Source organism: Mesoplodon bidens (assembly GCF_964165515.1).
Source record: "Mesoplodon bidens genome assembly, chromosome: 6".
NCBI lineage: Eukaryota > Metazoa > Chordata > Mammalia > Artiodactyla > Ziphiidae > Mesoplodon > Mesoplodon bidens.
Window position 1 is genome coordinate 95,910,171 of NC_138162.1, and position 24,705 is coordinate 95,934,875.

At 39.9% G+C, this 24,705-nt stretch overlaps 1 protein-coding gene across 7 annotated transcripts in view; it reads left to right on the top strand.

Annotated features, from left to right (window-relative positions):
* WNK2 (WNK lysine deficient protein kinase 2) overlaps window positions 1–24,353 on the top strand; it is a 158,524-nt gene extending 134,171 nt beyond the window's left edge. For all 7 annotated transcript variants that reach the window (XM_081236994.1, XM_081236988.1, XM_081236991.1 and 4 more), the window contains 2 exons: window positions 21,204–21,315; window positions 24,174–24,353. In XM_081236994.1, the coding sequence (XP_081093120.1) occupies window positions 21,204–21,315; window positions 24,174–24,199 (138 nt within the window). In that variant the 3' untranslated portion in view covers window positions 24,200–24,353. The remainder of the gene's footprint in view (window positions 1–21,203; window positions 21,316–24,173) is intronic.
* Window positions 24,354–24,705: the final 352 nt, after the last annotated feature.

Consider the following 24,705-nt stretch of genomic DNA (forward strand, 5'->3'; position numbering starts at 1 on the left):
GTCAGAATTTCCTTCCTTTTTACTTACTTATTTTTTATTACTATTTTTTTCATCTTTATTGGAGTATAATTGCTTTACAATGTTGTGTGAGTTACTGCTGTACAGCAAAGTGAATCAGCTATATGTATACATACATCCCCATATCCCCTCCCTCTTGAGCCTCCCTCCCACCTTCCCTATCCCACCCCTCTAGGTCGTCACAAAGCATCGAGCTGATCTCCCTGTGCAATGCAGCAGCTTACCGCTAGTCATCCATTTTACATTTGATAGTGTATATAAGTCAGTGCTACTCTCTCACTTTGTCCCAGATTCTCCTTCCCCCACTGTGTCCTCAAGTCTGTTCTCTACATCTGTGTCTTTATTCCTGCCCTGCCACTACGTTCATCAGTACCGGTTTTTTAGATTCCATATATATGCGTTAGCATACTGTATTTGTTTTTCTCTTTCTGACTTACTTCCCTCTGTGTGACAGACTCTAGGTCCATCCACCTCATTACAAATAACTCAATTTCGTTCCTTTTATGGCTGAGTAATATTCCATTGTATGTGTGTGACACATCTTCTTTATCCATTCATCTGTCGATGGACATTTAGATTGCTTGCATGTCCTAGCTATTGTAAATAGTGCTGCAATGAACACTGTGGTACATGTGTCCTTTTGAATTATGGTATTCTCAGGGTATATGCCCAATAGTGGGATTGCTGGGTCATATGGTAGTTCTGTTTTTAGCTTTTTAAGGACCCTCCGTACTGTTCTCCATAGTAGCTGTAATTATTTATGTTCCCACCAACAGTGCAAGAGGGTTCCATTTTCTCCACACCCTCTCCAGCATTTATAGTTTGTAGATTTTTTGATGATGGCCATTCTGACCGGTGTGAGGTAACACCATGATTTTGATTTGCATTTCTCTAATGATTAGTGATGCTAAGTATCTTTTCATGTGTTTGTTGGCAATCTGCATGTCTTCTTTGGAGAAATGTCTATTTAGGTCTTCTGCCCATTTTTGGATTGGGTTGTTTGTTTTTATGATATTCAGTTGCATGAGCTGCTTGTAAATTTTGGAGATAAATCCTTTGTCAGTTGCTTCGTTTGCAAATATCTTCTCCCATTTTGAGGGTTGTCTTTTCATCTTGTTTATGGTTTCCTTTGCTGTGCAAAAGCTTTTAAGTTTCATTAGGTCCCATTTGTTTATTTTTGTTTTTATTTACATTACTTTAGGAGGTGGGTCAAAAAGGATCTTGCTGTGATTTATGTCATAGAGTGTTCTGCCTATGTTTTCCTCTAAGAGTTTGATAGTGTCTGGCCTTATGTTTAGGTCTTTAATCCATTTTGAGTTTATTTTTTTGTATGGTGTTAGAAAGTGTTCTAATGTCATTCTTTTACATGTAGCTGTCCAGTTTTCCCAGCACCACTTACTGAAAAGGCTGTCTTTTCTCCATTGTATATTCTTGCCTCCTTTGTCAAAGATAAAGTGACCATATGTGTGTGGGTTTATCTCTGGGCTTTCTATCCTGTTCCATTGATCTATATTTCTGTTTTTGTGCCAGTACTATACTGTCTTGATTACTGTAGCTTTGTAGTATAGTCTGAAGTCAGGGAGCCTGGATTCCTCCAGCTCTGTCTTTCTTTCTCAAGATTGTTTTGGCTATTCGGGGTCTTTTGTGTTTCCATACAGATCGTAAAATTTCTTGTTCTACTTCTGTGAAAAATGCCACTGGTAATTTGATAGGGATTACATTGAATCTGTAGATTGCTTTGGGTAGTAGAGTCATTTTCACAATGTTGATTCTTCCAATCCAAGAACATGGTATATCTCTGCATCTGTTTGTATCATCTTTTTTAAAAAATTAATTAATTAATTTTTAACATGTTTATTGGAGTATAATTGCTTTACAATGGTGTGTTAGTTTCTGCTTTATAACAAAGTGAATCAGCTATAGATATACATATATCCCCATTTCTCCTCCCTCTTGCATTTCCCTCCCAGCCCCCCATCCCACCCCTCTAGGTGGACTGTTAGTATCATCTTTGATTTCTTTCATCAGTGTCTTGAAAGACTTTCCTTCCTTTTAAACGCTGAGTCGTAGTCCATTGTACGTACATATCACATTTTGTTTTATCCGCTCATCTGTTGATGGACACTTGGGTTGCTTCTACCTTTTAACTGTTGTGCATAATGCTATTATGAACATGGGTATATAGATATCTCTTTGAGTTTTTGCTTTCAGTTCTTTAGGGTATATACCCAGAAGTGGAATCACTAGATCATATGGTAATTCTAGTTTTAATTTTTTGAGGAATCACCAAACTACTTTCCAGAGCAGCTGCACCATTTTACATCCCCACCAACAGTACACAAGGGCTCCAGTTTCTCCACATCCTCTCTAATACTTTCTATTTTCTGATTTTTTTCATAGTAGCCATCTTGATAGGTGTGAGGTGGTTTGCATTTCCCTAATGATCAGTGATGTTGAGCATCTTTTCATGAGCTTATTGGCCATTTGTATGTCTTCTTTGGAAAAATAATTCAAGGCTTTTGCCTATTTTTTAAATATAAATAACAGAAATTTTTTCTCACAGTCCTGGAGGCTGGACATCTGAGATGAGGATGTCAGCATGCTAGGGTGAGGGCCCCTTCCAGGTTGCAGACTTCTCATTGTATCCTCACATGGTGGAAGGGGTTTTTGCCCATTTTTAAACTGAGTTGTTTCTTTTTTTGTTGTTGAGTTGGAGGAATTCTCTCTATATTCTGGATATTAATCGTTTTTCAGATATGTGATTTCCAAAAATAATTCCCATTCTGTGAGTTACCTTTTTACTCTGTTGATAATGTCTTTTGATGCATAAAGGTTTTTCATTTTTATAAATTCCAGTTTATTTTTTCTTTTATTGCCTATGTCATTGGTTTATTGCCAAATCCAATGTTATAAAGCTTTCCCCCCATGTTTCCTTCTATGTGCTCTCTAAAGATGCTAAGAGTTTAATAATTGTAGCTTTTATGTTTAGGCCTTTTATCCATTTTGAGTTAATTTTTATATATGGTGTTTGGTAAGGGACCATCTTTATTCTTTTGCATGTTGATATCTAGTTGTCCCAGCAGTATTTGTTGAAAAAACTGTCCTTTTCCCATTGAATGGTCTCGGCACCCTTGTTGCAAATCAATTGGTCATATATGCAAAGGTTTATTTCTGGATTTTCTATTCTATTCCATTGGTCTACAATCTATCATGTTGCTAATATTACACTGTTTTGATTTCTGTAGCTTTGCAGTAAGTTCTGAGGTCAAGAAGTATGAGTCTTCCAACTTTGTTCTTTTTTAGGACCGTTTTGCTTATTGGGATCCCTTGAGAATCCAAATGAGTTTTAGGATGAGTTTTTCTATTTCTTGAAAAAATGGCATTGAGACTTTGATAGTGATGCATCAAATCTCTATAGATTGGCTTTGGGTGGTATTGACATATTAACAATATTAAGTCTTCAAATCCACAAACATGGGATGCCTTCCCATTTATTTATGTCTTCTTTAATTTCTTTTAGCAATGTTTTGCAGTTTTCAGTGTGTAAGTCTTTCAACTCCTTAGTTTAATTATTCCTAAGTATTTTATTCTTTTTTGTGCTTAAATGTAATTGTTTTCTTAATTTTCTTTTCAGATTGTTCATTGCTAGTGTATAAAAATACAACTGGGACTTCCCTGGCAGTCCAGTGGTTAAAACTCCATGCTTCCAATGCAGAGGATGCAGGTTTGATCCCTGGTTGGAGAACTAGGATCCCACATGCCACGTGGAGCAGCCAAAAAATAAAAATGCGACTGATTTTGATATGTTGATTTTCTACCCTGCAACTTTGCTGAATTCATAAATTAGTTCTAGCAGTTTGTATATGTGTGTGTGTGTGTGTGTGTGTGTGTGTGTTTAGGGTTATCTGCATATAAGAAATGTTATTCTGAACAGAGATAATTTTACTTCTTCCTTTCCAATTTGGGTGCCTTTTATTTCCCTTTCTTGCCTAATTTCTCTGGGTAGAACTTCAAGTACTATATTGAATAGAAATAGAAAAAGTGGGCATCTCTGTCTTGATCTTAAAGGAAAAACGTTCAGTCTTTCACCATTGAGTGTGATGTTGACAAGGGTTTTTTCATATATGGCCTTTATCATACTGAGAAAATTCTATTTTATTTCTAGTATGTTGAGTGCTGTTGTCATGAAAGAGTGTTGGATTTTGTCAAATGGTTTTTCTGCATTAATTAAGATCATATTTTTTTAACTCTTCATTATATTTTTTTTTACATCTTTATTGGAGTATAATTGCTTTACAATGGTGTGTTAGTTTCTGCCTTATAACAAAGTGAATCAGTTATACATATACATATGTTCCCATATCTCTTCCCTCTTGCATCTCCCTCCCTCCCACCCTCCCTATCCCACCTCTCTAGGTGGTCACAAAGCACCGAGTTCATCTCCCTGTGCTATGCGGCTGCTTCCTACTAGCTATCTATTTTATGTTTGGTAGTGTATATATGTCCATGCCACTCTCTCACTTTGTCACAGCTTACCCTTCCCCCTCCCCATATCCTCAAGTCCATTCTCTAGTAGGTCTGTGTCTTTATTCCCATCTTACCCCTAGGTTCTTCATGACATTTTTTTTTCTTAGATTCCACATATATGTGTTAGCATACAGTATTTGTCTTTCACTTTCTGACTTACGTCACTCTGTATGACAGACTCTAGGTCCATCCACCTCACTACAAATAACTCAATTTCGTTTCTTTTTATGGCTGAATAATATTCCATTGTGTGTATATGCCACATCTTCTTTATCCATTCATCCGATGATGGACACTTAGGTTGTTTCCATCTCCTGGCTATTGTAAATAGAGCTGCAATGAACATTTTGGTACATGACTCTTTTTGAATTATGGTTTTCTTAACTCTTCATTCCATTAATGGTGTGTTACATTGATTGATTTTCATATATTAAACCACCCTTGCAGGATTGCACCTAGTCATGGTGTATACTCCTAATATGCTATTGAATCCAGGTTGCTAATGTTTTAGTGAAGATTTCTACATCAGCATTTATCACAGGTATTTGTAATTTTTTTTTCTTATGATGTCTTTATCTGGCTTTGATACCAGAGTGATGCTGGCTACATAGAATGAGTTAGGAAGTGTTCCCACCTCTTCAACTTTTTGGAAGAGTTTGAGAAATATTGGTGTTAATTCTTCTTTAAATGGTACAATTCACCAGGGAAGCCGTCTGGTCCTGGGCTTTTCTTTGTTGAGAGGGTTTTTATTAATAATTCAATCTCACTACTTGTTACAGGTCTATTCAGATTTTCTATTTCCTCTTGACTCAGTTTTGGAAGTTTGTGTGTTTCTAGGAATTTGTCTATTTCATCTGAGTTATCCAGTTTGGTAGCTAAAGACTTTGCCAATTTTTGATCTTTTTAAAACACCAACTTTTGGTTTCGTTGATTTTCCTATATTGTTTTTCTATTCTGTATTTTGTTTATCTCAGTTTATTGTGGTATACAGTTAAGTTATTGGCTTAAGATCTTTCTTCTTTTTTAATGTAGACATCTGCAGTTATAAATTTCCCTCTGGACCCTTCTTTTGCTATATGTAATAAATTTTAATATGTTGTGTTTTCCTTTTCATTTGTTCTGAGGTGTTTTCTGATTTCCCTGTGATTACGTCTTTGGCTATTTGGTTGTTTGAGTGCATTGTTTACTTTCTACATATATGCCAGTTTTCTAGTTTAAAAATTTTTTTAATTTCATTCATTGTGTTAGAAAAGATACTTTGTATGATTTTAATCTTTTAAAATTGTTCTGTGGACTAACATATTGCCTGTTTTGGAGAATGTTCCCTGTGCACTTTAAAAGAATGTGTATTTGTTTTGTGCCACCCTCATCCTATCAGTAGTGATGCTATCAGCTAGAAATGCCTGGGAACACTCACCTGGGCCTGGGTTCCCCTTTCAGAACCAGTCATATGGCTGGACCAACCCTTGTGGTTCTTACTATGATTGCAAGATTCCTCAGCAATAACCATCAGTAAACTGTGGAAAGGACAAAGTTTATTACTTACAGGTCTGGAGGGGAGGGTTACATGACACACCTGGGGCTACATAGTGAGGTTGCAAGGAGGGAGAGAGAAAGAGAGAGGGTGAGAGAGACAGGCAGGCCTGGGGTTCTGCTTTTATTGGAGTTTCACTAGTTCATTCCTTATTTGTGAACTTAAAACGTAAGAGTGGGAATTAAAGTGCAAGAAGGAAAGAAAAAGGCAAATAGCCAAATGGTCAGTTATTTAAAATTAATCAGAGATCTCTATACTACAGGAGCTCGGATGGGGGTGGGTGAAGGGGATGGTAGGTCTTTATCTAGTTGTGTGGCTGGCAGTGTTTTTATTTGAGATGGCTTCTTTGAAGTGGATGCCTCAGGAAATCAGAGCTTAAGTCAGGCGCTTGCATTAAAAAAAAAAAAAGAAAGAAAAGCTACTTGTCAGGGCTTACACTGCAGAATTCTGCTTTTATTAGGTGAAATGTTTGTTAAGCCTAATGGGCTTGTGATGTTCAGGTCCTCTCCTTACTTATCTTCTATCTGGTTGTCCTATCCTTCATTGAAAGTGAAGTATTAAAGTCTGCAACTATATTGCTATGATTTATGTCAAAGAGTGTTCTGCCTATGTTTTCCTCGAGGAGATTTATGGTTTTCAGTCTTATTTAAGTCATTAATTCATTTTGAGTTTATTTTTATATATGGTGTTAGAGAATGTTCTAATTTTATTCTTTTACAGGTAGCTGTCCAGTTTGCCCAGAACCACTTATTGAAGAGACTATCTTTTCTCCATTTTATGTTTTTGCCTCCTTTCTGCTAGATTAATTGACCACAGGTGTGTGGGTTTATTTATGGATGTCCTATCCTGTTCCATCGATCTATATTTCTATTTTTGTGCCAGTACCATACTGTTTTGAGGACTGTAGTTTTGTAGTATATTCTGAAGTCAAGGAGCCTGATTCCTCCAGCTCCGTTTTTCTTTCTCAAGATTGCTTCAGCTAATCAGGGTCTTTTGTGTTTCCATGCACATTTTAAAATTTTTTGTTCTAGTTCTGTGAAAAATGCCACTGGTAGTTTGATAGGGATTGCACTGAATCTGTAGATTGCCTTGGGCAGTATAATCATTTTGACAATATTGATTCTTCCCATCCAAGAACATGGTACATCTTTCTATCTGTTTGTGTCATCTTCGATTTTTTTCATCAGTGTCTTATAGTTTTCGGAGTACAGGTCTTTTGTCTCCTTAGGTAGGTTTATTCCTAGGTATTTTATTCTTTTTGATGCGATGGCAAATGGGATTGTTTCCTTTATTTCTCTTTTTGATCTTTCATTGTTAGTGTATAGAAATGCAACAGATTTCTTTGTATTCATTTTGTATCCTACAAATTTACCAGAATCATTGACGAGCTCTAGTAGTTTTCTGGTAGCACCTTTAGGATTTTCTATGTATAGTATCATGTCATCTGCAAACAGTGACAGTTTTACTTCCTCTTTTCCAATTTGGAGACCTTTTATTTCTTTTTCTTCTCTGATTGCTGTGGCTAGGACTTCCAAAACTATGTTGAATAAAAGTGGCGAGAGTGGACATCCTTGTCCTGTTCTTCATCTTAGAGGAAATGCTTTCAGTTTTTCACCATTGAGAATGATGTTGGCTGTGGGTTTGTCATATGGCCTTTATTATGTTGAGGTAGGTTCCCTCTATTCCCACTTTCTGGAGAGGTTTTATCATAAGTGGGTGTTGAATTTTGTCAAAAGCTTTTTCTGCATCTATTGAGATGATCATATGGTTTTTATTCTTTAATATGTTAATGTGGGGTATCACACTGATTGATTTGCAGATATTGAAAAGTTCTTGCATCCCTGGGATAAATGCTGCTTGATCTTGGTGTATGATCCTTTAAATGTGTTGTTGGATTTGGTTTGCTAGTATTTTGTTGAGGGTTTTTGCATCTATATTCATCAGTGATATTGGCCTGTAATTTTCTTTTTTGTAATATCTTTGTCTGGTTTTGGTATCAGGGTGATGGTGGCCTCAGAGAATGAGTTTAGAAGTGTTCCTTACTCTGCAACTTTTTGGAATAGTTTCAAGATAGGTGTTCACTCTTCTCTAAATGTTTGATAGAATTCACCTATGAAGCCCTCTGGTCCTGGACTTTTGTTTGTTGGGAGTTTTTAAAATCACAGATTCAATTTAGTACTTGTAATTGGTCTGTTCATATGTTCAGTTGCTTCCTGGTTCAGTCTTAGGAGATTGTACCTTTCTAAGAATTTGTCCATTCCTTTTAGGTTGTCCATTTTATTGGCATATAATTGCCTGTAGTAGTCTGTTATGGTCCTTTTTATTTCTGTGGTATTGGTTGTAACTTCTCCTTTTTCATTTCTAATTTTATTGATTTGGGCTTTCTCCCTTTTTTTCTTGATGAGTCTTGCTAAAGTTTTACCAATTTTGTTTATCTTTTCAAAGAACCAGACTTTAGTTTCATTGATCTTTTCTATTGTTTTCTTTGCCTCTGTTTCATTTATTTCTGCTCTGATCTTTATGATTTCTTTCCTTCTACTAACTTTGGGTTTTGCTCTTTTTTCTCTAGTTGCTTTAGGTGTAACTTTACGTTGTTTATTTTAGATTTTCCTTATTTCCTGAGGTAAGATTGTATCTCTATAAACTTCCCTCTTAGAACTGCTTTTGCTGTGTCCCATAGGTTTCAGATTGTCATGATTCTGTTTTCATTTAGCTCTAGGTATTTTTTGATTTCCCCTTTGCTTTCTTCAGTAGTCCACTGGTTATTTAGTAACATATTGTTTAGCCTCCATGTGTTTGTATTTTTTGCAGTTTTTATTTCTTGTAGTTGATTTCTAATCTCATAGCGTTGTGGTTGGAAAAGATGCTTGAAATGATTTCAGTTTTCTTAAATTTAGCAAGGGTTGTTTTGTGGCGCAGGATGTCATCTATCCTGGAGAATGTTCCATGTGCACTTGAGAAGAATGTGTATTCTGCTGCTTTTGGATGGAATGTTCTGTAAATATCAGTTAAGTCCATTTGGTCTAATGTGTCATTTAAGGCCTGTGTTTCCTTATTGATTTTCTGTCCGGATCATCTGCCCGTTGATGAAAGTGTGGTGTTAAAGTCACCAGCTATTATTGTGTTACTGTCAATTTTTTCTTTTATGGATGTTAGCATTTCCCTTATATACTGAAGTGCTCCTATGTTAGGTGCATATATGTTAACAACTGTTATATCTTCTTGGCTTGATCCCTTGATCATTATGTAGTGTCCTTCTTTGTCTTTTGTAACAGTCTTTATTTTAAAGTCTATTTTGTCTCATATGAGTATTGATACTCCAGCTTTCTTTTCATTTACATTTGCATGGAATACTTTTTTCCATCCCCTCACTTTTAGTCTGTATGTGTCTCTATAGCTGAAGTGGGTCTCTTATAAACAGCATACACATATATAGAGGTCTTATTTTTGTATCCATTCAGCCAGTCTGTATCTTTCGGTTGGAGCATTTAATCCTTTTACATTTAAGGTAATTATCAATACATATGTTCTTATTGCCCTTTTATTAATTGTTTTGGGTTTGTTTTTGTAGGTCTTTTTCTTCCTTGCCTCCATTTTTCTCTTCTCTTGTGATTTGATGACTCTGTGTACTGTTGTATTTGGATTCCTTTTTCTTATGTGTGTGTATATCTATTATACATTTTTGGTTTGTGGTTACCATGAGGTTTTGTTACAGCAGTATACACACACACACACACACACATATGTACACACACACGATTGTTTTCAGTTGCTGAGCTCTTAATTTCAAATGTATTTCAAATATCCTGCATTTGTACTCTCTTCCCCTCACAACTATGGGTTTAGATATCCTATTTGTGTGTGGATGATTTCTTACCTTTACTGTATGTTTGCCTTTCCTGGTGAGCTTTCCCATTTTGTAATTTTCTTGTTTCCAGTTGTGACTTTTTCTTTTCCACCTAGAGAAGTTCCTTTAGCATTTGTTGTGAAACTGGTTTGGTGGTGCTGAATTCTTTTACCTGTTGCTTGTCTGTAAAGCTTTTTATTTCTCCGTTGAATCTGAATGAGCACCTTGCTGGGTCGAATATTCTTTCCCTTTCTTCATTTAAATGTATCATGCCACTCCCTTTTGGCCTGAAGAGTTTCTGCTGAAAAAAATCAACTGATAACCATAAGGGGATTCCCTTGTACAATATTTGTTGCTTTTCCCTTGTTGCTTTTAATATTTTCTCTTTGTCTTTAACGTTTGTCAATTTGATTACTGTGTTTTGGCGTGTTCCTCCTTTGGTTAATCCTGCCTGGGACTCTGAATTTCCTGGACTTGAGTGAGTGTTATCTTTCTCATGTTAGGGAAGTTTTCAGCTATTACCTCTTCAAATATTTTCTCAGGCCCTTTCTCTCTCTCCTCTCCTTTTGGGACCCCTATAATGTGAATGTTGATGAATTTAATTTTGTCCCAGAGGTCTCTTAAACTGTCTTCATTTCTTTTCATTCTTCTTTCTTTATTCTGTTCTGCAGCAGTGATTTCCCCCTTTCTGTCTTCCAGCTCACTTATTCGTACTTCTGCATCATTTATTCTGCTATTGATTCCTTCTGGTGTATTTTTCATTTCAATTATTGTATTCTTCAACTCTGGTTGTTCTCTATATTTTCTAATTCTTTATTAAAAATGTCTTGTATTTTCTCACACTGTGCATCCATTCTTTTTCTGAGATCTTGGATCATCTTTACTATCATTATGCTGAATTCTTTCTCTGGTAGATTGCCTGTCTCTACTTTGCTTAGTTGTTCTTTGGGCTTTTATCTTGTTTGTTTGTCTGGAACAAATTCCTGTATTTGCAGACTCAGTTCTGCAGGCTGCCTGATTGTAGTATTCTTGCTTCTGGTGTCTGCCCAGGTGGGTGAGGCTGGTATAGACCCTTGTGCAGGTCTCCTAGTGGGAGGGGCTGGTGCCTGCCTACTGGTGGTGGTGGGTGGAGCTGGATCTTGGCCCTTTGGTCGGCAGATGGGCAGAACCGTGTCAAGGGATGTGTCTAGAGGTGGCTGTGGGCTCAGGAAGTCTTTAGGCAGCCTGTCTGCTGATGGGTAGGGCTGTTGTTTGGCCTGAGGCGTCCCAGTACTGGAGACTACAGGCTGTTGGGTGGGGCCAGGTCTTGGTGCTGATGACCCAAGCAAGATGTCTGCTTCCTTGAGAGTTCACGTAGCTGCACGCTCCCTGAAATCTCCACCACCCATGTCCACATCCGAAGGGAGAACCACAGCCACAACCTCCTCCCCAGGAGATCCTCCAAGACCAGCAGGTAGGTCCAGCCTAGGCTCCTGTGAAGTCACTGCCTTTGCCCTGGGTCCCAGTACATGCGAGACCTTGTGTGCACCCTCCAAGAGTGGAGTCTCCGCTTCCCCTAGTCCTGTGGAGCTCCTGCAATCAAGCCTTCCTGGCCTTCAAAGCCAAATGTCTCTGGGGCTCCTCCCTCTGATGTCAGACCCCCAGCTGGGGAACCTAACGTGGAGCTCAGAACTCTAACTCCTGTGGGAGAACTTCTGCAATATAATAGTTCTCCAGTTTGTGGATCGCCCACCCAGGGTAATGGGATTTGATTATATTGTGAGTGTGCCCCTCCTACCATCTTGTTGTGGTTCCTTCTTTATATCTTTGCATGTAAAATATCTTTTTTGGCAACTTCCAGTCTTTTTTACTGATGGCTGTTCAGCAGTTCGTTGTGGTTTTGTTGTGAGGTAAGCCCAAGCTCCTTCCACTGTGCCATCTTGGATCAGCTCTCAGGAGTTTATTTTCCCATCATTTCACTTTCTTTTTCTTTTTTTTAAAGAACTTTTAATTGAAATACAGCTGATTTAAACTATTTTATTAGTTTCAAGTGTACAACATAGTTATTCAGTATTTTTATAGATCTACATCATTAAAGTTATTATAAAATGTTGGCTGTATTCCCTGTGCTGTATAATATATCCTCATAGCTTATTTATTTTATACCTATTAGTTTGTACCTCTTAATCCCCTACCACTATCTTGCCCCTCCCTCCCTCCAGCTTCCCACTGGTAACCACTAGTTTGTTTTCTATATATCTGTGAATCTATATGTTTTGTTATATTCATTTATTTTATTTTTTAGATTCCACATATAACTGATCATATACAATATTTTTCTTTCTCTGATTTATTTCACTAAGAATAATACTCTCCAGGTCTATCCATGTTGATGCAAATGGCAAAATTTCATTTTTTATGGCTGAGTAATATTCCATTATATATGTAACCCACATTTTCTTTATCCATTCATGTGTTGCTTAGGTTGTTTCCATGTCTTGGCTATTGTACATGAAGCTGCTGTGATCACTGAGGTGCATGTATCTTTTCAAATTAGTGTTTTCATTTTCTATGGATATATACCCAGGAAAGTAATTGCTGGATCATATGGTGGTTCTATTTTCAGTTTTTTGAAGAACCTCCATAATGTTTTCCATAGTGGCTGCACCAATTTGCATTCCCATCCACAGTGTACTAGGGTAACCTTTTCTCCATATCCTTGCCAACATTTGTTATTGGCGGTCTTTTTGATGAAAGCTATTCTGACAGGTGTGAGGTGATACTTCATTGTGGTTTTGATTTACATTTCTCTGATTACCAATGTTGAGAATCTTTTCATGTGCCCTTTGGCCATGTGTATGTCTTCTTTGAGAAATATCTATTCAAGTCTTCTGCCTATTTTTTAATTGGGTTGTTTGTTTTTTTGATATTGAATTATATGAGCTGTTTATATATTTTAAATATTAACCCCTTATCAGTCATATCATTTGCAAATATTTTCTCACTTTCAATAATAGGTTGTCTTTTCTTTTTGTCAAAGGTTTCTTTAGCTGTGCAAAAGCTTTTAAGTTTAATTAGGTCCCATGTTTGTTTTTGCTTTTGTTTCATTTGCCTTAGGAGACAGAGCCAAAAAAATATTCCTTTGATTTATGTCAAAGAGTGTCCTGCCTAAGTTTTCCTCAAGTAATTTTATGGGTTTCAGTCTTATTTAAGTCATTATTTCATTTGGAGTTTATTTTTTTATATGGTGTTAGAGAATGTTCTAATTTTATTCTTTTGCATGTAGTTGTCCAGTTTTCCCAGCACCACTTACTGAAGAGACTGTCCTTTTCCCATTGTATATTCTTGCCTCCTTTGTTGTAGATTAATTGACCATACGTTTATGGGTTTTTGGGGGGGCTGTTCATTCTGTTCCATTGATGTATGTTTCTGTTTTTGTGTCAGTACCATGCTCTTTTGATTACTGTACCTTTGTAGTATAATGTGAAGTTGGGGAGTGTGATACCTCCAGCTTTGTTCTTTTTTCTCAAGATTGGTTTGGTAATTGGGAGCCTTTTTGGTTCCATATAAATTTTAAGATTATTTGTTCTAGTTTTGTGGAAAATGTCATGGGTAATTCGATAAGGATTGAATTAAATCTGTAGATTGCTTTGGGTAGTATGGCCATTTTAACAGTATTAGTTCTTCCAATCCAGGAACATTCAATATCTTTTCTATTTGTTTGTATCATCTTAAATATCCTTCATCAATGTTTTAGAGTCTTCAGGTTATAGGTCTTTCACCTCCTTGGTTAAGTTTATTCCTAGGTATTTTATTCTCTTTGATGCAATTTTAAATGCGATTGTTTTATTGTTTTCTCTTTCTGATAGTTGATTATTAGTGTTTAGAAAACCAATAGATTTCTGTATGTCAATCTTGTATCCTGCAACTTTACTGAATTCCTTTATTAGTTCTCATAGTTTTTTGATGGAACTTCAGAATTTTCTGAGTATAACATCATGTCATCTGCAAATAGTGACATTTTTACTTCTTCCTTTCCAATTTGGATGCCTTTTATTTCGTTTTCTTGTCTGACTGCTGTGGCTAGGACTTCCAGTACTACTTCTCAGTGGCGAGAGTGGGCACCCCTGTCTTGTTCCTGATGTTAGAGGAAAAGTTTTGGCTTTTCACTATTGAGTATGATGTTAGCTGTGGGTTTGTCATAAATGGCCTTTATTATGTTGAAATATGTTTCCTCTATACCAACTTTGATGCAAGTCTTTATCATGAATGGAAGTTGAATTTTGTCAAATGCTTTTTCTGTGTCTATTGAAATGATAATGTGATTTTTATCCTTCCTTTTGTTAATGTGGTGTATCACACTGATTGACTTGTGGATATTGAACTGTCCTTGAATCTGTGGAATAAATCCCACTTGATCATGGTGTATTATCCTTTTTATATATTATTGAATTTGGTTTGCTAATATTTTTTGAGGATTTTTGCATCTATATTCATCACAGATACTGACTAGTAATTTTCTTTTCTCTGTAATGTCTTTTTCTAGATTTGGTATCAGTGTAATGGTGGCCTCGTAGAATGAATTTGGGAGTGTTCCCTCCTCTTCATTTTGTTGGAATAGTTTGTTACACTAGGTATTAGCTCTTCTGTAACAATAGTTTGTTACACTAGGTATTAGCTCTTCACTAGGTATTCCTTGTGCTGACTTGGGCTTTGTTCTTTTTCTAATTCATTTAGATGGAGGATAGGTTGTTTATCTGAGATTTTTCTTGTATGCTCAGGTATGCATGTATTATTGTAATCTTCCCTCTTATATTTGCTTTTGCTGCGTCCTGTAGGTTGTGCAAAGTTGCGTTTTTTTTCATTTGTCTCGTTTTTGTCTGACTTCCTCTTTGATTTCTTCATTCATCCATTGTTTCTTTTATTAACGTGTCATTTAGTGTCCACGTGTTTGTCCCATTTTTCTTCCAGTAATTGGTTTCTAGTTTCATACTGTTGTGGTTGAAAAAAAAAGCTTGATATAATTTCAGTTCTCTTCTATTTATTGAGACTTGTTTTTTGGCCTGGCATGTGATCTATCCTAGAGAACATTCCATGTGCACTTGAAAAGAATGTGTATTCTGCTGTTTTTGGATGGAATGTCCTATATATATCTATTAAATCCAACTTGTCTAATGTGTCATTTAAGACCAATATTTCATTATAGTCTCCAACTATTATTCTATTATTGTCAGTTTCTCCTTTTTATGTCTGTTAATATTTGCTTTCCATATTCAGTTGCACCTATATGAAGTGCATACATATTAATAAATGTTATATTCTCTTCTTGTATTGATCACTATATCATTATATAATATCCTTCTTTGTCTTTTTTATAGATTTTTTTAAGTCTAATTTGCAAGATATTAGTATTGCTACCAGCTCTCTTGTCGTTTTCATTTCCATGAAATAGCTCCTTCCATCCCTTCACTTTTAGTCTGTGTGTCTTTGATTCTAAAGAGAGTCTCTTGCACATAGATGGGTCTTGTTTTTTATCCAGCCATCCACTCTGTGTCATTTGATTGGAACATTTAGTCCATTGACATTTAAAGTAATTACATATAGGTATGTACTTAACTGCCATTTGTTACTTGTTTTCTGGTTGTTTTTGTCATTCTGTATTCTTTTCTTTTTCTTTTAGTTTCTTCCCTTGTGGTCTGATGATTTTCTTTATCAAATCATGGCATGCTTGTGTTACTTTCTCCCTATTTTTGTGTATCTATTGTAGGGTTTTGATTTGTGGTTACCTTGGGTTTCATATGTGTTGACCTATGTATCTACTTGTTTTCAACTGGTAGTCATTTAAGTTCAAACACATTCTAAAGGATCTACATTTTTTTACTCCCCTTCTATACATTTTGTGTATTTGATGTCATATTTTACATCTTCATGTTTATCCCTTAACTGTTGATTGTAGTTATAGTTTATTTTCCAATTTTTGTCTTTTAATCTTTGTACTAGCTTATGTTAAGTGATTGATCCACAGCCTTTGCTATATATTTGCCTTTGCTTGTGGGGCTTTTCCTTTCCTATAAATCCTTACATCTTGTTGTAGCCTTTTTTTTCCCACTTGGAGAAAACCATTTAAGACTTCTTTTAGGGTTAGTTTAAGTATTGATGAACTCTTTTAGTTTTTTCTTATTTGAGAAGTTCTTTATCTTACTTCTAATTCTGAATGATAATCTTTCTGGGTAGATTGTCCTAGGTTGTAGATTCTTCCATTTGAGCACTATAAATATGTCATGCCATTCCCTTCTGGCCTGCAAAGTTCATGCAGAAAAATGAGCTGATAGACTATGGGTGTTCCTTTGTACGTGGCTCTTTGCTTTTCTCTTGCTACCTTTAAATTCTCTCCTTATCTCTAACTTTTACCATTTTAATTATGATACATCTTGGTCTGTGTCTCCTTCAGTTCATCTTGTTTGGGGTACTCTATGTACCTGGGTATCTGTTTCCTTCTCCAGGTTCAGGAAGTTTTCAGCCATAATTTCATCAAATACATTTTCGACTCTCTTCTTTCTCTCTTTTCCTTCTGGAACCCTTATAATGTGAATGTTAGCATGGTTGATGTTGTCTCAGAGGTCCTTTAAACTGTTCTCATATTTTAAAAATTTGTTTCTCTTTTTACTGTTTTGATTGGGTGATTTCCATTATTCTATCTTCCAGATCACTTATGCATTCTTCTCTATTACCTATTACCATCTGTTAATTCCTTCTAGTGTGGTTTTCATTTTAGTTATTTCATTCTTCAGTTCTGACTGGTTTTTATATTTTCTAGTTCCATGTTAAAATTCTCTCTGTGCTCATCTATTCTTTTCCCTAGTTCAGTTAGTATTCTTATTACTAATGCTTTGAACTCTTTATCTGGTACATTTTCTCTCTTTCATTAGTTGTTTTTTCAGAGTTTTTTCTTTGTTTTTTAGTTTTAAAGACATTCCTTTGTTTTCTCATTTTGCTTAATGTTTTCTATCTCTATAAAATTAGGTGAAACAGTTACCTATCTCGGTCTTGAAGGGTTGTACTTGTGTGGGAGCATCTCTATGCAGTCTGCATGTGTTCAGTAGTTTCGGTGCGAGAGCTGGATCTGAAGTGAGCATGGGTCATGTCTTCCCCCAGGATGTGCTGTCTGGTATCAACTTGGTGGGTGGTGGGGCTGGGGATGGAGGTGCTAGAGCCAGAGCCATGTGTGAGCTGAAGCTTCTTCTATGCTGAGTGGTCATCACTACTCTATCAGGGGTGGGGTCTCATCCCAAGGTGCTGAAGCAGGGGTGGGGTCCGAGCTGGCTCCTTTCCCTCTAAGTGTGCTCTCTCCCCTCTCCCAGCAATGGCACTTTTGCTCCAGGGGGCACAGTGCTGTAGCAAAAGGGCTGCAGTGGGCACCTGGTGTGGGCCAGGGTGTACACTGGGACAGTCCCAGAATGCTAGTCAGCTCCATACAGCTCCTGATCTGCTGCCTCTGTGAGTGCCAGCAAAGGCTGCCCTTGCCCCATTTATATGCAGTGATGGGTCTGAGTCAGTTCCATCCCCAACTGCACACTTTCCTCAGCAATGGCAGCCTTCAACCTAGTGGGAAGCTCTTCAGAGGTAGATGAGCTGGATGCATGCTAGGTGGTTTCATGAAACCATCCGGAATTCTGGGGCAGTTTTAATCTCCATTATACACCTCATTCCTAGGAGTAAGCAAGCTTGTGTCACAAGCCAGGTCTAGGTTTCTCACAGCCTTCCTTGAAGTCCTATTAGTTTTCAAACCAGTAAGAAGACTTGTCTCCTTCTGGAACCCCTGTAATGTGAATGTCAGCATGTTGGACGCCAGAGCTGGGGTACCCAATATGTGATTCAAACCACTCACTCCCCAGGGAGGATCTCCTAGTGGTGATATCCCCCTCTTCTGTGGGCCTGGGTCCCAACCTGATAGCTCTTTTCCCTTCTTATCTGACTCGTGTGGATCTTTCTTTTACAGCTTTTGTTTTAGAAGAATATTTCTGTCCATTTCCAGTTTGTTTTCAGAGAGAATTGCTCCACTTTATGGATGTATTTTTGATGTGTTCGTGGGGGAAAGTGAGCTGAGCACCTTCCTACTCTGCCATCTTTTTTTTTTTTTTTTTTTGCGGTACGTGGGCCTCTCACTGTTGTGGCCTCTCCCGTTGTGGAGCACAGGCTCCGGATGCGCAGGCTTAGCGGCCATGGCGCACGGGCCCAGCCGCGGAGCGGCATGTGGGATCTTCCCGGACCGGGGCACGAACCCGTGTCCCCTGCATCGGCAGGCGGACTCTCAACCACTGCGCCACCGGGGGAGCCCCGACTCTGCCATCTTGATCTCCTCTCCTCCATCCTTTTACTTTCAACCTCTTTGTGTGTTTGTATCTAAAGTGTGTGTTTTGTAGATAGCATATAGATTAATTATGCTTTTTTATCCACTCTGCCAATCTTTGCCTATTAACTGGAGAGTTCAATCCATTTACATTTAAAGTAATTATGGTTAATAAAGGACTTCTGCTGGTTTAACTTTTTTTTTTTTCTGTATGTCCTACAGGTTTTTATCCCCTCCCCCCCCCCTTTTTTTACTTTTCTGCACACGTTTTTGTTATTTTCTTATTGGTTACCTTAGGGATTACAATTAAAATCTTAACCTTATAACAACCTAGTTTGAGTAATACCAACTTTATTTCAACACTCTGCTCCTATATGTCTCCATCCCTCCTCCTTTGTGTTGTTTTTGCACAGATTGCATCTTTATACATTGTGTGCCCATTCACATAGATTTATAATTATTATCTAATGCATTTGCCTTTTAAATCATATAGGGGAAAAAAGAAATTAAAACCACAAGTACAATAGTATTGGCTTACATATTTAGCTGTGTAGTTTCTTTCTTTATTTCGTCTCATGGCTTTGAGTTACTGTCTATTATCCTTTCATTTCAGCCTGAAATGAAAGTTCTTCCTTTAGCATTTCTTGTGGGGCATATCTTTTAGTAACAACCTTCCTTAGTTTTTGTTTATCCAGAAGTCTTAATTTCTCCTTCATCTTGAAAAGACTGTCAACCAAGATTCTGCTGGATGTAGAATCTTGGTTGACAGTCTTTTCTTTCTCTACTTCAAGTATTTTTTCCTGTCCTTCACTTTCTCTTCTCCCTGATAGGCTCTGTATACTTTTCTTTTGTTCATTCTTTTTTTTTCTTTCTGTTTCTCAGACTTGATCATTTCAATTCTGTGGTCTCAAGTTTGCTGATTCTTTATTCTTCCTGCTCAAATCTGCTTTTGAGCTTCTCTAATGGAATTTTAATTTCAGTTATTATACCTTTTAGCTCTAATATTTCAGCTCTAATATTTGGTTCCTTTTATAACTTCCGTCACTTTATTGATATTCTCATGTTGTTGATGAATCATTTTCCTGGTTTTGTTTTTGTCCATGGTTTCCTTTAACTCTTTGAACATATTTAAAGCAGTTGATTTAAAGTCTTTATTTTGTAAGTGCAATGTTTAGACTTCTTCAGGGACATTTTCTATTAATGAATTTTCCCTCTGTATGGATCATACTTTTCATTTTCTTTGTAAAGATTTTGTGATTTCTTGTTGAAAACTGGACATCTGAATATTATAAGTGATAACCCTGGAAAACAGATTCTCCCCTTCCCCAGCATTTGCTGGTTTTGTTTGCCGAAGCCTTAGCTAGTGGTCACTTTCTTTTTTCAAATTATATTCCATTATAGGTTATTACAAGATATTGAGTGTAATTCCCTGTGTTATACAGTAAATCCTTGTTGCTTATCTATTTTATGTATAGTTTGTTAATACTTCTAATTTGTCTCTTCCCAAGAATTTCTTGATTTTTCTAGTTCCACCTACATTTTAGAAACAGCTTGTATATGCCTACAAAATAGCCTTATGGGACTTTGATTCCAATTGTATTGCATCTGTTAAGCATCTGGGTAAGATTTGATACATTAACAGTAGTGAGTCTTTCTATAAACATGGCATTGCTTTGTTTATGTCTTTTTAATTTTCTCTCAGCAAAGTGTTATAGTTTTCAGTGTAAAGGTGTTATACAGCTTTCATTAAATTTACCCTGAGATAGTTGATATTTTGGAATGTGGTTGTAAATTTTATTGCTTTAAAATTTCCCTTTACAGTTATATGTTGGTAGTATATAGAAATATGGTTGTTTTCTGTTCCTTGTAGCCTGCAATCTTGCTAAATGTGCTTTTTAGTTCTAGAAATTGGTTTGTCTGCTCTTTTGGGTTTTCTCCATACACGATCTTATCATCTGCAAATGAGGATGGTTTTCCTTTTTCTTTTCTAGTCTCTGCCCCTTATTCCTTTTCTTTTATTGGCTGGAACTTTCCACACAGTGTTGGCTAGGGACAGGGGCATCCTCGGGTGAAGTACATTTGGCATTTCACCATCGGCACGGGGTTGGCTGTGGGTTCTGCAGAGGCCCTTCCAGATGGAGGAGGCACCCTCCAGCTTCAGCAGCTGTGCTTTCCATGAAGCAGGGTGGAACTCCTCAGACACTCTCCCTGCATCTGTGGGGAGCATCACATGGAATTCTCCCTTGGGATGTAACTGTGGTGAGATGCAGTGATTTCTACTGGGACATCATTGCATTCCTGGGGCAAACCTCACTTGGCTCTGATGTTTTATCTTTTTTTATAGTTGCTTGGTTAGATCTGCCAACATTTTGTTTAGACAGTTTGAAGGCTGTTGGGCCCTACTTTGTTTTCTTACAGTAGCCTCATCAGGTTTCTGCATCATGGCCATGCTGGTCTCACCAGCCATCACAGCTCATTTCCCAGTCCTTGTACTGCTTCTCCTGTGGGGTTATACCTGAGGTGCAGAGAGCAGAAGGGCTGCCCTGCCACTGACTCCGGATCTCTGGGCACACAACCCTGCACAGCTCCCAGCTGTTCTGGTCCTGCCATAATGGCACTGACCAATCAAGTAGGAGGCCTTGGGTTGGGGTGTGTGGTCCCCTTAGTGCGACTTCAGGGTTCATGTCCTGCGGGGTCTGCTTTGAAGCCCACTCTGGCCTGTGGACAGTCGGGGCATGTGGCCCAGAGGTGGGCAGGCTGCAGTTCTGTGGAAGGAGGGAGGGATGGTGGCTGCCTCCCAGCTGCGTACTTCCACTCTGGCGTCAGCCATTAAAGGTGCCCCATGGCAGGTCCTGAGACCCCCCTCTCCTGAGGATGGAGAAACTGTGGGGACCCCCAAGGCCACTGAGGGAGGCTAGCTGATTGAAGCCACGTTTCTTGTCTTGTAGATGAACACGTCTCGAACAGCAGTGGGGATGCCATGTCTGGCCCCGGCACCCGGCCCTCTACCCACCGCGGTCATTCCTGGAGCTGCCTCAGCCCAGCCTGTGCCCATGCCAGGTACTGCTCTCTCCTGCCTTCCAGCCCCGCCCTACTCACTACCTTTGGGCCAGTATGGAAGCCTGATCCCAGCTCCAGTGTCCTGGGGGCCCTGGGCAGCCCAAGCAGGCAGCTGGAGCCTCGATGAGGGGCCAGGCTTGGGTGCAACAGGCACGCCAGCACTCCCCATGTTCTTGTGGCCACCTGTGGTCAGCATGCCCGGCCCCAGGCTGCGGATCACATAGCTCCTCTGTCTCACCACTTGCCAAGTGGCACATACTGAACTGAATAGCCCAGAGGAGTCAGGTTGTGGTTTGGCCTCCAAGTCCTGCCCCGCCTGCCCATGGGTACCCAGCCAGGGCGGCAGTCCTTGCTTTCTTTATTGCTGCAGACCTTGTTCCCTCTTAGCTTCCCGTGGTCTACACTTGCTGTCTTTGCACTCACTTCCTGTACTTGAGTTGATGGTTAGAACATTGTAATCACCCTGCAGAAGTACAGTGCCTTGAATTCCAGCTTTTCCATTCCCTGATGGAAAGAGATGTTTTAAAAAAATCATGTATCAGAAAAGATGTATTTCATTTACAGTTGGCTTGTGTATTGATATCTCTATTTCCCGTGTTAAGTTGCGGAGACGTGAATGGTTTGAAAATCTGAAGCTAAAGTCTGATCTTGACTTTTCTGTTGTACGTGCTTTAAAAAAAATTGAACTAGTGACCTTGAATATTGAAGAGTTGCAAATGCTAGAAGAGTTCTGCTTTGTACTCATAAAACGAGGTCTCTCCAGCTGTATGGTCATAGATAGCAAACAGATGGACACACTCCCTCAACTGCAGTGCCATGGGCACTGCCAGCAAACTGCCCAGGGATGCATGGTTATTGGGGCAGTGCATTGCTACTGGTAGTTGGTCTCTTAGTCAGGAATGTTAGCATCTGTGTTTGGCTCTGTGGAACCTGCTGTAAAGTGCTAGGTAAGCAGACACGCCCTCATGACCCAAAGCCTGCAGGGCTGCTGTGAGTGTGGGGGAGGTACAAGTGTGTGTCTGGTGCAGGAGCACAGGCAGGCCGCCTGCTTTGCAGAGACAGTGGACCCCTTCTGCTCTGGGGGCCCGCCAACCCTCCTACTGACCTGCCTTCCTTTTCTGTCATTTGCGCTGAGGCCTGTGGCCACTTGGGCCTAGCTTTGCCATGTGTTCACAGGCTGCTCCTCCCACCTCTGGCCTCCAGACTGTTCTCCAGGCACTGAGGTTGCCCTGCTGGGGGTGGGAGTGTTCCTCTCCTGGAAATTTCAGTGGGACTCATCCCAGACAGGCACCAAACAGCCCAGGGTGGGAGCTGAAGGCCCTGCTTCTCACTGACCAAGATGTTTCCCATTTCCCACTGGGAGGCCACTGGTTGGGCTACCCAGCTGTGAATTGTATAGTTCTGTTGTACTTTGGGACTTTACTAGGACTGGCTGAATTATTTTGGTTTAAATATATTATTCCATCAATTCAGTTAGAGTTGAATTTTCTAGGTGATCATACAGACTCTTCTGCCAGGCCATGATACTATAGTAAGAGATTTCTGTTCTCTGTAATGTGCCCCTTGGTCCTTGGGTTGAGAATCATGTGCGCCTGGTTCCTGAGGGTGGTGGAAGCTGCCCTCTTCCCGCTCCCCCTGCTGTACCAGACATGTGGTTTGGAGTCCTGGCCTTGTATGTGAACGGTCAGTGGCACAGACTCCCCAAGAGATTGTATATTTGAAGGAGAAAAATAAACATTTTTGCTTGAAAACAGTGTGGAACAACATCTTTTTCTTATCTTCTGTCCACGTAAAAGCTGAACAGCCAGTCTCAAAGGGAGCATGGGGTGGGTAGCCCTGGCAGGCAGCACTGCCCTGTCCTGACAGTTTCACTCTCAGCTCCATGCCTGCTGTCAACACCTTGCCTAGGAGGCCGGGGTGGCCATGAGGGGCCTGGGGGCTGAGTGGCAGGTACTGTCTTCCTGGCAGGAGCTGGGTGTGATGGACGCTGAGCCGACGTGGCTCAGAGGACGAGAGTGGGCTGTTGGGTGGGAACCCCATGCCAGCTCTGTGGCTTCGGGCCTAGTTTGGCTTGTTCACTCGGCTTTCAAACTCTGAATTTGAACTGCGTTTAGATGTACAGTGGACTCTGCTTCATGGAGGGCATGAGTCTCACGGCCAACTAAATGATGTCTCTGACCCCTGTCCATGTTGGCTGTTTCACAGAAAGCCAGGTTTGTGTGACTCACTTTGGACAGATCTGGGCGGGGGGCTGGGCCACCTGCCCTGGGGTCACCTGAGGGGCTCTGCTGTCCTGTAGGTGCAGGGCCTTGGTGCAGATTTGGGGAGGGCCCTGTGGAATTCAGCATGTTTTCCTGGCTCGCCGGCCCTGATGGCCTTATGGTCAGCAGCTGGTGCCCCTGCGTGTGTTCCGCATGTACTCAAGCTGGGGGTCGTGGTGCCTCCGGCTCCCCGCGGCTGGGGTGGCAGCCCTGGTCTGTTCGTCCTGCATTTCTACCGAGATGCAGTCAGGCTTTGTGTCCCTGGCCACCTGCAGTGCTCCTCCTCAGCGCTAGCTCTGAGCAGAGGCCGGGCTGCTCGGCAAGCAGACTCTGCTTGCTGTGCCCGTGCAGCCAGAGGTACCTCGCTCTCCAGGGCAGTGGGCCCTGCAAGGCCCTGCCTGGTTTGGGCGGTTGCTCAGTGTGGAAGGTGGCCAGATGGCAGAGGCAGCCCGGGGTATGTATGCATAGTGCCTGGGTCATGGTCCGGCAGCCCAGCCCTCCAAGGAGCGTGACCACTCTGGTGTCGCCATTTCAACTTCCAGGGCCTCGTGTGACCACGTCAGGCCTGTAATGAGCTGTGGCGGTTTTGTTTTCTAGATTCTGAAAGTGAGAAGCCCGACTGAGCCCAGGCAGGCCGACCCAGACCCAGACGCCAGGCCCCGTGTCATCTCATGCAGAGAAGGCGAGCCCACACCTCGTGTCCGGTTCACGCTGTTTTGTAACCACTTTCTAAGCATTTTTTATTCACAATTGGAATCACAAATGTAAGCAAGAATAAACAATATTTTGGGGGAAACAGGACGTTGGTTTTTCAAACTCCTTTCTTGTGGTCCCCAGACAGGCGGGTGACCGGAGATGGTTGGTAAGTGAATGAGAGTGTTGGAGAAACTCCTGGGACCACACGGCGAGACAGGTCTGGGGGTAAGTATCCTTAGCTGAGGGGTTCCTGAGTGTGGTGATGAACACGTTAGATGGTGCTTTACAGTACACTGGGTAGCTCACGGTCCTTGTGTCCAGACGGCAGCTGGGGTGGGTCAGACGTGTGATAAGGTCCCACCTCTTAGAGAAGCAGCTGACGCTGTGGATCTCAGGCGGCCTGGCCCCAGTTTTCAGGCATCCTCCTCCTTCA